General features: G+C 43.9%; 1 protein-coding gene across 4 annotated transcripts; it reads left to right on the top strand.

Moving 5' to 3' along the window:
- The first annotated feature begins 842 nt into the window (after positions 1-842).
- Positions 843-12,925, top strand: GHRL (ghrelin and obestatin prepropeptide). Of its 4 annotated transcripts, none has more exons than XM_081184400.1 (5): positions 843-974; positions 3,065-3,203; positions 3,317-3,427; positions 11,521-11,629; positions 12,770-12,925. In XM_081184400.1, exons 1-5 carry the CDS (start codon positions 916-918, stop codon positions 12,787-12,789), a joined length of 438 nt encoding a protein of 145 aa, XP_081040526.1. In that variant the 5' UTR covers positions 843-915; the 3' UTR covers positions 12,790-12,925. The 4 variants fall into 4 exon arrangements, with proteins under 4 accessions (XP_081040526.1, XP_081040525.1, XP_081040528.1 ...); XM_081184399.1 differs by having other exon boundaries at positions 844-974; positions 3,314-3,427; XM_081184402.1 differs by having other exon boundaries at positions 855-1,019; positions 3,055-3,203; positions 3,314-3,427.
- The last annotated feature ends 1,428 nt before the right edge of the window (positions 12,926-14,353 follow it).

Here is a 14,353-nt window from a genome sequence, read left to right as displayed (position 1 = left end):
TAGTCTTTGGTTCTAGTAACTCCGTCTCCAGTTTCGATTTCTCCGTCTGGAAACCCACTTTTTTATCCATTTTAAAAACCTCTTGAATTTGAGCATAATGTAACCAATCTCGCACCTTACTTTTTAATTTGTCCTGGCTTTGGAGCTTCCAATTGTCTCCGACTCTTTCAATTAATTCCCAATATTTTGGCCAGTAGGCCTCCATATTGGGCCCTAATATTCAATTTTTTAAAAAAACCACCTATGGTGCTGTGGAACATAATAGGCAATTTGCTAGGTAATATATTGCGTACATTAAGGGTCTTTACTAGAGCATTCTGCTGCATGGAAAATGATTTATTGCCTTCTGTTGGTAGCATGATTTACAATCCTACTTATCCTTCAGTTCAAAAGAATTTACTTCCAACAAGTAAACTTAGGATCACAGCCAAACTATAAGAAGTAACTGGGAAAAGCCAAGAAGTACTTTTTGAGTAGTTTGGATCAATTTAACCATATGGAAACTATCACACAAACAGGGAAACGAAAGAGGAATATGTAGAATTTTAAGTTTCCCACAGAATGCAGGCTGCGCAGCTATCCCAGAAGCCAGAACAACAAGAGGGATTGCTGCTTTCACTGCACAGCGATCCCTCTTGCTGTTCTGGCTTCTGAGATTCAGAACATTTTTTTTCTTGTTTTCCTCCTCCAAAAACTAGGTGTGTCTTGTGGTCTGGTGAGTCTTATAGAGCAAAAAATACGGTATATTTTTGTCCTATAGCTAAATATGTTGTAGATATTCCTTTGTTAACAAACTACAGTTCCCAGGATTCTTTGAGGCAAGTTGTGCCTTAAAGTGGTATAAAGTGTACTGTACTTTAGATGCATGGTGTGGATGTGATGCCAGTCTCATGGCACATGCAGCTGTAGCTCTGAATGAGATTGGATGCAGAGCAAGGCCTTAATGGACAGGCAGGATTCTATGGGAAGAGGTGGTGCTTTCAAATATCCTGGCCTCATAACCATTTAAGATTTGGGAGGTAAGAACCAGCAGGAAAAAAGTGTACGCTACACTCCTACACACCATGATAATGAGAATTCTATTGATTGCCACTAGATCAACATGGCACAACCCCTTCCCATCCAACCCACCACTCTAGTGAAGTAGTCTCCAACTTTTTCAGACTTGAGATCCACCTTCAACCCAAACTTTGCATTTGGGAACCCAATTCTTAATCAGACCATATATTTGTATAGTGTTAGTGCTGCTGACTGTTGTGAACAACCTTGGGTCCCATTGTGAAGTGGGTCCTGGCCCACCTGTTGAAGAGCAATGGACAAAAGGAGCAGCAGGAAGGGGAGGCAGGGAGAAATGAGAAGGAACCAGACTAAGGCTTGCTCTGGCTCAACAGATAATGATCTCAGAGGATCTCTAGCATATTTCCCCAAAACTGGATTTTCAGAAGCCATCAACCAGTGCTGCAGGTTCAGGAAGAAGGGCATTGGGAGCACAAGAGTGAGGAATTAATTTGCATTGTATTTCTGTGTGGAACTTTCTATTTATGAGGGTATCTGTGGGGTAACGAGTCTCATATAACTAACCTGCTAAAATCTAATTAATGCATTTAAAGGTTAATACCAGAGTAAGCTGTCACGCCAGGCTTAGCTATATCACTTCTCTTACCTTGGGAGGAAATAGGTAATCAAGCCTGTTGTATCTCCCCAGTCTACCTGAGAAGCTCAGCATGTGAAGAGGTTTGAGTAGGCTGCTGCAGCTCAACTGCATGGCTCTCACCAGCCATTCTGGTGTTCTTATATCAATCATCTAGGAACTTTTACCACTTTGCAACCAAGCGAGTTTTATTGCCTGTGAAACTTTTCTGAATCTGATCTTTGGATAGTTTGTAAGCAAACCATTTTTAAACTTGCCAAATGTGTGGTCTTTTCCTATGCTGGGGTGAGAGGGAGACTTATTTGTGAGAGGACATTTTGGAACTCAGAGGGGCATATTTTAAAGGTCTAACTGCCTATATTTCCACGTTTTGTTTTGTGGCTTTAAAATCTGCACTGGGATTCTCTGACCAAAGAATAGTACTTGTCTCAAACTTGGATCTTGCCACCCAGGAATTCTCATTCTTTCTCTCTCTCTCTCTCTCTCTCTCTCTCTCACACACACACACACACACACACACACACTGCTTTTTTCTTAAAAATTGTTTAGGGGTACAGTGGTACCTCGGGTTACAGATGCTTCAGGTTACAGACTCCGCTAACCCAGAAATAGTACCTCGGGTTAAGAACTTTGCTTCAGGATGAGAACAGAAATTGCACGCCGGAGGCGTGGCGGCAGCAGGAAGCCCCATTAGCTAAAGTGGTGCTTCAGGTTAAGAACAGTTTCAGGTTAAGAATAGACCTCTGGAACGAATTAAGTTCTTAACCAGAGGTACCACTGTACTCTCATTTTGACTCAAGAAAATCACTATAGTGATTTTATAGTTCAAACTGGGATTCACAAAATGTTTAGGGGTATGCACGCCCCCCAGAAAAAACCATGTGTATATGTATATATGCGTGCGCGTGTGTGTATTTGTGCCAGCTGTATCTTATTATTTTACCCTTGCAATATAAAAATTCTTAGACAAATCAAACAGATTTCCCCCCCCAAAAGCATTAGATTCTTGAAGCTAATGCATCAAACGCATTTCCTTACGTTTACTGTTTAACTTAATTGAAATGTGTTTCCAAGGAATGCCTAATACTACTTGGACTGAAAGGTATTATGTACACAAAGCAAACATTACTGATGACTATTTAAAGGCTTTCAACACTGCTCTCCATTAATTCATATGTGCAGGAAGTATTGGGTAAGACATTTTTCTACCTCTTGCTTAGCATTGTTTTACATTGTTAAAAACATTATATACCGAGTTTATTAATGTATGGGGATCCTGGCTCTATGTGCCAAATTTTATTAAATGATGGACTAATTAAAACTTTAGCAGTTCATGTGATTCACCTATTGAATTTAAAACAAATAGTTTATTTGAGAATGCACCACTTTTCTTTGTGTTGCAGGTCGATACAGCTTGAATCACAGGCATCTTTTAAAGACAACCATGTTTATCAGAAACATGGTGGTAGGAATGCTTCTTATCTGTTCTCTCTGGACAGAGACCACCACAGCCGGTTCCAGTTTTTTAAGTCCCGAACAACCAAAAACTCAGGTAAATGCTGAACACATTGCTACGTCCCCACACTGATACTTTATCAAAAGGTGTTTCATCCTGGACAGTTAATCATTTGCCTATTGGGTTTGCATGTGATTTGTTTTTAGCAGCGAAAAGTCTCCCCAAAACCTACAACAAAGTTCCATCGCCGAGATGCAGAAACATTTTTGGATGTTCATGGAAGTGAGACTGAGAGAGACAGCAATGAAATAGAAATAAAGGTAACTACTCCATACCCTCCAACATTTCTCCAATAAAAATAGGGACGTCCCATTCATAATGGTAATTTTACTATTTATCCTCCACACATCTTACTGGGTTGCCCCAGCCACTCTGACCAGATTCCAACATATATAAGAACATAATAAAACATTAAACATAAAAAACCTTCCCTGTACAGGATTGCCTTTAGATAGCTTGGGGGTCAGATAACTCCATACCCTCCAACATTTCTCCAGTGAAAATAGGGACATCCTAAGGAAAAGTGAGGTCAAATCAGATACTGGGGTGGTCCCTGGAAAATAGGGACATAGAGAGTCTGCTACTCCCCACCCCTGCTGCCCCAAATCAACTTGTACCAAGCAAATTAAGAGTAAAATATTTCCCCTCCTCCCAAAACATTTTACTGATGTACATAGTATCTTAACAAAAGGGGGGAACCCCATAATTTAAGACATAGCATTAAGCATTTTCATGTACAAATAGCCACTGCCCAAAATCATACTCCAGCCAGAGATCAGTGCATATACAGATAACCCCATGCACAGGGATATGATTACAGTATGGGTAACCCAAAGGGCCCGAACCTTGAATCTTTTATGTTGGGTCTCGGATCTCTTGCCTCTTTCTACTCACTTTTAAAACTTTTATTTTTCATTTGCTTACAAGGCAGCTAGGGGTTGTAACTGAAGTCTTTTTAGTATTTAGTATCTAGCCACTGAACAGGATTCTTATTTGCAACAAGAATGAGATAATGAAGGACAGGACCCAGAAACTACTCTCTGTGTATGAAAACGGGACGTTCTTTACCACCTAATTTTGTATTTAGGTTTTCCAATAACCTTGAGAGAAGAAGGTACGAACAGAAGAGTCGGATAAGCTTTGCTGATAACTGGCTGCTTTGCATTCTTGCTGTGTCTGAAACAAAATAATGTCCTTGTGACATGGATAAACTATTTCTGTGGCTCTCTGTATATACTGACGAAATAGAGCAGGGTCTGGTCTGTCTATACAGTCTTGTCATACAATGTCCAGGATAGTGTCAAATGCCTGTTCCAAGAACGTTGTGACAGTATCGCAGGGCCACCACAGGTAAAATAGGGATTTCTAGTCTCTCTTTCACCAGAAACACAACGAAGTCATGAAGGAGTAAGGCGCTATGTCTGCAGAAATTAAAGGGAGATGGGAAAGATTTCTCTCAATATTTTATTGTGTTGCTCTCATATATTATCTACACATAGCAAATTCCTGCACTCTGCTAGGAGGGTCAAAAACAGCCCAAAAAAATGCAGTTATTTGCAAAAGTCTAAAACAGACAGGTCATGAGGCCGCTTCCTGCCTAATCAGCTATTTGGAACTGCTGATGCTAGCTACAGGTCAGAAGGTCGCTTCCTGCCCAGCCAGAAACTGCTGTTAACCGAAAAACCACTAGCAAGATGTTTCCTGCTTTACTTCTGCTTTTAAGTAATGCAAGAATAGGAAGAGATACGAAGGAAAAGCTTAGCTAGCAAAAGAAGACACGTGTACAAGGAGGTGGGAGGGAGTGCTTGACTTAGCAGAAAGACAGGAATGTCTAGCAAGCAATAAAAATGTGTTTAGCAAGCAAGTCTGCGGGTATAAGAAAGTCTGCTGAAATGTCTTGCTTTACAGCCAGTACATTTTTAGGAACTATCGAGTTGGCTGTCTCTGAGTACAGACCTCGTCTCTGTGCTCAGATCTTAATAAACTCTTTTTCTCCAAAGAAGATATTGCTTTCCTGGTACTTTTGTTCCCTCCGAGGTCCAGGGGATGGCGTGGCTAATGGATCCCTAGGTAAATAAGGCTTCATCTCTCTGGGGGCTCGCTCGGGATTAGCCCCCTCTCCAAATACGGACCGGAGGGCCAGGCTCAACCAAGGTGAACAGCTCCGATCGGCGTTCGCATTTCCAGTGCACACCCTGCCAGTTTGTAGGGGGAGATTGCCACACCGTCCTGGAGCAGAGACATCTAGTTGAGGGAGAATAAGAGGACAGAACGGCGCCGAGGGGACAGGTCCGCAGCGGAAAAGGTAAGCCCGAAGGAAAGGGCTAGGGGCCCGAGGGAAAGGGCTAGGGGCCCGAGGGGAAGGGCCAGAGGCCTGATCAGCCTCACCTGGTAGTTGGCAATACAGTGCCCGGCAGTAAGAATGCCACCAGGAAAGGAATTGGTAAAGGTTTGGGAAAGGGAATGGGGCAGAGGGAATTGAGTGTTTTGTTGTGTGTCAGATACTCCAGTGGATGAATTGTTGAATGAGGGCCAAGGCTTAGTGTCCCCTTGGCCGAGCGATTGTAGGGTTGTGCATTTTCTGACAAACTGTAGCATGTGGAGTGTGAGAGAATTTTGAAAACCCAGTTAGGAGGGGAGTATCTGAAAAATAGGGTCTAGAGCAAGCCAATGTATTCCTCTGGAATGCTTTTTAAATAACTGGAAAACAGCCACGAAGAGTGATGATTCAAATTGAAAAACAGAGACTCAAAACTTTATGTGAGGTGGACTTGCCAACCCAGGGAACTGCGTGGCTTTGATTTGCAATTAATCAACCCCCTGTGGCAAATCAACCCCCTGTGGCAAAATATATTAAATGTCCACCCAGACCAGATCCCCTATATCTCTACATGGAAGACCAATGTAAAAAAAAAAAAAAAAAAAAGAATCTACCATGGCTAAAGTCTTGCTGTGACAGCAACACACAGAACAGGATTTGTACAGTGAAGCCTTTGGTGTTAGAAGTCCCAGAAGATGAGGAGGGGGAGTGATTAAGCCACCACCTTACACTCCACCAACAGCCCCTCCAACCCCCCCCCAGGCCAAGATCAAGAAGCACAGGGAAGTGCTGGTGTAGGGGGAGGAGGACCTGCGAAGGAGGATAGTGAGACGGAAGATAACGAAGAGTTTAGGAAGACGCTAGATGATATGAATCAAGGAAAGAAAATGTGGACAGAAAGACAGAAAAAGAGACTAAAGGAGTTTGCAAAGCCATTTGAGGGAGGAGTTGGATGTAAGCCCCTTGTTAGTCAGCAGAATGCTGCACCCCTGAAAAGAGGAAGAGATGGCAATGTAAGTGGGGACAGGCGGCGAAGAGAGTTATGTCTCACAGACAGTATGAGAAAACCAGGAAGGATCAGGCAGCTGGAGAAATGCCCCTTCAGAGGGTTTATGATCCACCAGCCCCTGTCCCAGCTGGACAAACGAAGGCACCACGGTCCAGCATATACCCTTTTCAAGTGCAGATGTTTGTAATTGAAGAAATCAGAACCCCTCTTTTGAGGAGAATCCAGCAAAGATTGTAAAATTGTTTGAAGGGATTTTTTTAAACCTATAATCCCACTTATGATGATGAACAATATCCCCTGGACTCACTACTAATTACAGAAGCATTGCTTGGCCCCTGCATGAGTCAACTAGGGGAATAGAGAAGGATCCTTTTATATGGGGCAGGAAACAGCAGCAGGCTTTTCAGGATCTCAAAGTGACAACAAGCCCCAGTGCTTGGCATCCAAACCCCAAGAAGCCTTTTACCCTGTTCATAGATGAAGACCAGGGGTAGCCAAGGGAGTCTCATGCCAGAAACTGAAAAATTGGCAGCAACCCGTCGAATACTTGTCAGAGAAGCTAACCCCAACAGAACAGAGGTTGCCCCCCCCCCCCGTATGAGAGTGATTGTGGCAGTGGCCACCCTACTCACAAAGGCAGATAAATTCACGTTTGGACAGGACACTAGCTGTGTAACTCCAAGAGGAAGTGCCAGATGCTGTTATTACATTCACGCCTGAAGTTTCAGGTTGCCACAGCCCTTAACCCAGCTACCTTATTACAGGTAGGAGAAGGTGAACAAGGGAGCTGCCCACTCAGTCTTACCTGTGCCTGTAACAAAACCCACAAACCAAGTGGTTAATATAATTGGAGCCACAGGTAAATCACAAAAGGCCCTGTTTTTGCAGTCTGTTACCTGCTGCCTAGACAAATTTTTGTATATACCAGAGTGTCCCATTCCTTATTGGGCCGAGACTTGTTAACAAAATTACAAGCCCAGATTTCCTTCCAACCAATGGGGAAAGTAATGATGACAACTGGACCAGCAGGAGAGTTTTCTTTAGAAATACCCCTGAGAGACCATTGATGCTTGATGATGGTAAAAGAAGAGGAGGGAATCCTCCCTGTTAGCCTGCTTCATGATGTTGACCCTGGACTATGGGCGGAAGATAAAAAACCAATACCCCATCCCACGACAGGCAGCTGAAGGAGTGTGGGTGCATTTGAAGCGATTGCTTCAACATGGAATTTTGAAACAATGCCAATCACAGTGAAACACCCCACTGTTGCCAGTGAAGAAGGAAGATGGTGGGTACTGCATATAGGCCCCAAAAGTTCTGGAAAATAGGAAAGGAAGAACAGGACTTTGAAAAACCATTGACCCAAGAAACAGGGTCTGATTGGGTGTTCATGTTGCCCTTGGCTTTGCTTAGAGTTTGTAGCCTCCCATTGAAACGTATTCACTTGTCATCCTTTTGAAGTGATGTTTGGGAGAACGGTTCCTTATGTGTGCATGCTTTCACCTATCCCTGCTCAAGATGTGGAATTGAACAATTATGTACAGTCTCTCTCTCGAGATTTTCTCTCTCAACCCAGGCCCGAACTCCTTGCGTGACCAGTTTGAGCCAGGTGACGAGGTGTGGATAAGACTGATCCCAGGCACCACTGCAACCGTGCTGGAAGGGCCCATCTGCTCTCCACACCCACAGCTGTGAAGATCGCTGGCACCACCCCTTGGGTCCACCACATTCAAGGAAGAAAGCTGCTTCAGATTGGACTGTGTCTCAGCATCCTGAAGATCCCCTCCAGTGATGACTGCCTTGCTGATATCACTCCAGAGGCTGATATCTCTACGCACGGTGAAGAATTGGATGGGAGGGGCGCCCACAGGCAGCGCCCCCAACGTAGACATTTGTTCTCCAGCCAATTTAGAGGCACCACCAGAACTTTTGATATTGGTACCAGAACTCACTCCAGATGATGTGGAACCACGTTACACCCTTGATGAACAGCAGTGGACCAGCCAAGAAGGAACAACGCTCCAGGAAGGACCAGACAGCCGTGTTTTTGTGCCCCAACATCTGGCCAGCACAATTGTAAAGAATTACCACGAGTCCACCCATTTGGGAGGCCCAGCTGCTACAGCACACCTTGGGAGAATATTCTACCTCAACTAACTGCTGCTATATCCCAAAATGTGCCCTGTGCGCCAACCAAGAGACTGAGAACTATCACCCTTTGAACTTCTATATGGCAGGCCAACCCCTTTCGTCCGAGACATCCCCGCCAGTTTGGGGCAGATGGGAGATCACATCACCCAAGAACAAGTGCAATCCCTGTGTTTGTTGTGTGTGTTTGCTTTCTTTCCAGGTATTCCCTCGAGCGTACACCTGCAGTCCCGCGGCAGTCTCGCTGAGCCGGTTCACCAGTCCCTCTGAGTGACAGCGTCTGGCGACCCCCTCATCCCCAACTGCAGTGAAAGCAGTCGAGGTGATCCCCTGGGTACATCACACGCATCTGAAGAAGGGTGTCTGGACTTGCAAGAGAAATCCTGCTGACCCTCTGAAGTTGATCATCACCTTGTGTCTGACGCTACCAGGAAAAAGCGTTAGGCCACGGGCAACGCGATCCTGCGACTAATCATCACAAGGACAGTTACAAAGACTTTCTCTTTTCTCTCTTATTTTCTTTATTGACTTGCTCTATGTCTTATTGCCCTGACCCTACCGAACCATACCAACCCTATTGGCCTGCTGGCCTCTGCTACGACTGGTTCGTCTTGCCGGTGGTAAGAGATGGCGTGCTCTTTGGCTATTGGAAACTGGGGTTTGATGAGATTACCGTATTGAGACACCCCACTACCCCGTTGTGGCTCCTCTCCCACACCACTGACCAGCACGCGTGGACAGTGCTCTTACGGGAAGCTGCAGAGACGATCGAAATCTATCTAGTTCTGGACCGCTCTTGCTGTTGTGGGAGGGTAGTCAACTGTTATCTGGAAGGTAGAGCACTGTACCAACCTCATTTGATAGACCAGGTCCTACTCTTAACCCAGGTCATAGATGGGACAGAACCTATCTTAATGCAAGTATTGCAGGGGTGGGAGCCTTAGCCAGGTGTGCATTGAAATTACTAAACAAGTGCCAGTAAGAATTGCCACCCCAGGATTTCAGCTTCCATATGCTCTGGTCACTAGGGAGGCAGCACGAGAGTTCAATCCACCCAACAGGGTTAGTAGAAAAATTGACCCACATAGTGGGAGCATCAGCTCACCGGTGGGCTCTCATCCTTGAGGCTCAACAGGTAGTCGGGCACAAATATCAGTGGGCTCTTCAACAATGAGCATACCCCCTGAATATTGGTGGGAGGAACCATGGAGATATTGGGTTTGGTGGGTAGGAGTGATATGTACCGCCCTTGTCATATGGATGCTCTCGTATTTCTGTTGGCATGAACGGTATCGTATTTGTGGGAAGAATAGGCCCAATAATGCTTCTATTGCTTTTCTGCTTCTGTATACCCTGCTTAATGCAATGCCTGCAACATATGATGAGAAACATGATGTCTCGCATGATGGGACCTCGCGTGATTGCTGTAATAAGAGAATATAGACCCCTACCCCAGAACGAATCTAAGTAATAGATTGTTCAAAAGAAGAGGATGGAGTAAAGGGAGATGGGAAAGATTTCTCTCAATATTTTATTGTGTTGCTCTCATATATTATCTACACATAGCAAATTCCTGCACTCTGCTAGGAGGGTCAAAAACAGCCCAAAAAAATGCAGTTATTTGCAAAAGTCTAAAACAGACAGGTCATGAGGCCGCTTCCTGCCTAATCAGCTATTTGGAACTGCTGATGCTAGCTACAGGTCAGAAGGTCGCTTCCTGCCCAGCCAGAAACTGCTGTTAACCGAAAAACCACTAGCAAGATGTTTCCTGCTTTACTTCTGCTTTTAAGTAATGCAAGAATAGGAAGAGATACGAAGGAAAAGCTTAGCTAGCAAAAGAAGACACGTGTACAAGGAGGTGGGAGGGAGTGCTTGACTTAGCAGAAAGACAGGAATGTCTAGCAAGCAATAAAAATGTGTTTAGCAAGCAAGTCTGCGGGTATAAGAAAGTCTGCTGAAATGTCTTGCTTTACAGCCAGTACATTTTTAGGAACTATCGAGTTGGCTGTCTCTGAGTACAGACCTCGTCTCTGTGCTCAGATCTTAATAAACTCTTTTTCTCCAAAGAAGATATTGCTTTCCTGGTACTTTTGTTCCCTCCGAGGTCCAGGGGATGGCGTGGCTAATGGATCCCTAGGTAAATAAGGCTTCAAAATGACTTGTGCACTGCAGATGAGGTTGTCCTTAAAAATTGTTTCAGACTGGTTTCTGAAATGGAATCTCTTATGTGGCAGCTTCCCACACAGTTCTTAACCCTTCCATATTGACCACAAGGCTCCAAATTATAAATAATGGAAACTAGGCCCTTTCTTCTAGAAGTAGGTCCAGTCCTCCCATTAGGCAAAGTGAGGCAACTGCCACAGGCAGCAGGTGCTGACGGGGCACAGCAGCACTCCCATGGCTGTTCTTCATAACCCCTGAACCCTTTCTGTTGAAAGACAGAGGTTCAGTGGAGGATGTTATCCCTTCATTAGTGTTGAAATAAGATTCAGTTGTCAGTCCAGTCATCTTTTCATCTTGTCCCCTGCCTCAGGCAGCAAAATGTTTTGGTCCAGTCCTTCATGGAAATCATTTGTACACACAGATTCTGAAAAATGGTTAATGACCAAGCTACCTGGTGAGCACTTTGTAATTTGGATATGAATGCTCTTGCCTGGTTTTTCTGAGGCCAACTAGTTCTTTGGCTATTTTAGGCTTTGAAAGCGGATATAGAAAACAAGTCTTTAGTTCTGTAAATATTGCCTACAAAGTGTAATAGTCTGGAATGATTTTATATTGTGTTTTTATGTTGTGAATCACCCTGAGTTGTGCGGGTATATGGTAATAATAAATAGTAGTAATAAAGTCTAACCTTAACGTCCTGCAACTTTCCTTAGTTCACTGTTCCCTTTGAAATTGGCATGAAAATCTCAGAAGATCAGTACAAAGACTATGGCCCAATACTGGAGAAGCTTCTGGAAGACATACTTGTTGAAGGCAATAAAGGTAACATCTCCTCATTCAAGGAACCAGGGTTTTTACCCAAATTCATTCCACAAGGTATTTGGAGATCAACTTTAATAATAATAATAATAATAATAATAATAATAATAATAATAATAATAATAATATGCCCCGTATAACACATTTTGAATATCCTCCCCTAACTAAATCAGTCCATGCAGTGATAAAACAATGACATCAGCTGCAAAGGCAACTCAATGCATTCCCTGCTTTTGTACAAGCTGTAGGTTCCTTTCAATCTACTTGATAAATACCTCAGTTCTGTTTCTAGCCCAAGTCATCAGAAATTAAGGCTGCACACAAATGCACATCTACATGGGAACAAACAGAACTTGTTTGAGTAAATTATGCTTAGGATCTAGTTGCACACCAACAATCCTAACGTTACTAGAGAATATTCCTCTTAAACAAGTGCTTCCAAGTAAATATGCTTAGATAGGAGGACTGTACACATGAATATTTTAGGATTATGCATTCAGAATAACTAGGCGGCCACCATGTTTTTCATTTGTAAATATTGTGCATTTTCAAACCCATGTCATTATTTAATCATATTTTGAATGTATGGGACTTGTAATCTTTGTGGCAAAATGAACTCCAGCTGTTATCCATCACAGTGGAAAACAAACCTATTTTTATGTTTCAGATTAGAAGTGGTGGTGGTGTAGGAGACCCAATCTAAACAAAGCATAAGGCTCAGGAAATCCTGTTGGCATCCCTGTAGGGTAGCACTCCTGCTAAAAGACAAAGTGTTCTATCAATGAAGTCACCCATTAATGCAACAAGAGTTCCTATGTGCTGATGCAACAAGACTTCCTATGTACTTGTCTGTATCTGCCCCAGTGGGTTGGGGAAACCCCCATAACTAAGAACAGATTTCAGAGTTGTTGTTGTTGTTGTTGTTGTTGTTTTGTTATATTTTGCTGAAGCGTTCTCTACCCGCTTTACTGCTATTGATCCCATGGAGTTAACACTTTATGTATGGGGACTATATATATATATATAGCTTCTCATGTCTACCTTCATTCATATATTACTTGCTCTTTCAACAGGTAGAGCCTTGAAAATCATTTTACATTAACATAGCTTTTTATATTAACTACTGCCCTGTTGACCTTTCAGAAAGCCAAGAAACACAGTGAAAAAACAGCTGAAAATCGAGATGCTGGAGTTAACATAACAACTTTACATTAAAACGAGTTTCATGCTTTGAATTCTACTGCTTCAAATATTACTTTATGCTATCTGACATACCTAATAAATGTCTTTATTACAGAATGTTAAAAGCATATCTGGCAACTTATTGGAAGATTCTGTGATGGCAAAGCTACAGAGCTTTGTAAAGAAATAAAATAAAATATGCAAATAAGAGGGTTAGCGGAAAGATTGTAATCAGGGGAAAGAGCTGGGAGTCTAGAATAAATTTAGCTGGATATTATTGATTGCCTCATGCATTTGTTGCAGGAGAAAAGAATATCTGAGCTTGTGCTTATTTATCAGTTTCTAAAACAGTGTGGAATTTTCTTTCATCAAAGGAAGAACTGTGTTGACACTAGGGAATACAATTGCTACCACAAAAAAGGATGAGGCTTCCTGTTTATTAGCTATGATCTGGATCGCAGGCATAACTCTGCAAAGAATGAATTTTTTTTGCTATGTTGCATGCATTTTAAAAAAGCAGGTCAAGGGACTCCTAAATTCTACTTCAAGGCAATTGAGCCACATTAGCATATCATGCTAAACTATACTATGTCCCATGCAGACATGCTGTGCTGGTCCTGTGGGTTAACCGTGAAGCGAGGTCTGAGTCCAGTCTGAAGGCAATCCGTCAAAGCTGAAGCTGGGTCCAAGGCAGGGAGTCGGGTGAGGTCAGGAGCTCCGGCAGGACAGGGTGCAGGCAGGAACTGGCTACCAACAAATGTTGCTCCTGCAACCTGGGACTGGGGCTGGCTGGCTTTTATCTGCCCCGAGGCATAGGGTGGCCCCGGTCCACAGGTGACTCGCCTCTGCTGGCCTGGAGGCGAACACTCCTCCTGCGGGAACTTAGTTCCCTCCGCCTCTCTGCCCTGAGCCTCTGCAGCTCAGGGGAGGCTGGAGGGTTACCAGGCCCAGAGGCAACCTCCTCTTCCCCTGACGGGGCTGAGAGTGCAGCGCCTGCAGGCAATGGGTCCTCCATCACCTCAGGAGCCAAAGCAGACTTAGCTGGTGCCTGCACCTGAGGATCCAGCACAGGTGAGGACCCATCCTGTGCAGGCTGGGATTCCTCAGGTTCAGCCTCTGAGTCCGAATCCCAGGCCATTACACATGCTAGCTCCTAAGAAGATTGCAGCCTGGGCTTTTTAGGTCAGTACAGAATGGCAGTGATTAAGGAGGAGAGACCTTAACTATATTTCTGGGTTAGAACACCACACTGCTAGCATTCTGCACTGCCCTAAAAAGCCTAGGGAGGAGCAAAATGGGTCAAGTTCCTCTTCGCCAGGACATAAGAGCATGCTGGATCAGGCCAGTGGCCCATCTGGTCCAGCATCGTTCTCACAGTAGCCAACCAGATGCCCGTGGAAAACCCACAAGTGGAGCTTGATCACAAGAACACACTCTTTTTCTGTGGTCTCCAGCAGCTGATTTTCAGAAGCATAGCGCCTCCAACCAGAGCGCCAAATCATTCATGTGGTTATAGTAAGCCAAATCTGGGCTTGAGAGTTTCAA

This window comes from Podarcis bocagei, assembly GCF_964188305.1.
Source record: "Podarcis bocagei genome assembly, chromosome: 2".
Classification (NCBI taxonomy): Eukaryota; Metazoa; Chordata; class Lepidosauria; order Squamata; family Lacertidae; genus Podarcis; species Podarcis bocagei.
This window is presented reverse-complemented; position numbering and strand designations above follow the sequence as displayed.

Excerpts from the sequence above, each read along its gene's own strand:
- GHRL (XM_081184399.1), top strand. The coding sequence starts at position 916 with ATGAGATTGGATGCAGAGCAAGGCCTTAATGGACAGGCAGGATTCTAT. Across the intron at positions 975-3,064 it reads GGATTCTATGGGAAGAGGTG|CTTGAATCACAGGCATCTTT; the intron begins GTGCTTTCAAAT and ends AGGTCGATACAG. Across the intron at positions 3,204-3,313 it reads CCGAACAACCAAAAACTCAG|CAGCGAAAAGTCTCCCCAAA; the intron begins GTAAATGCTGAA and ends ATTTGTTTTTAG.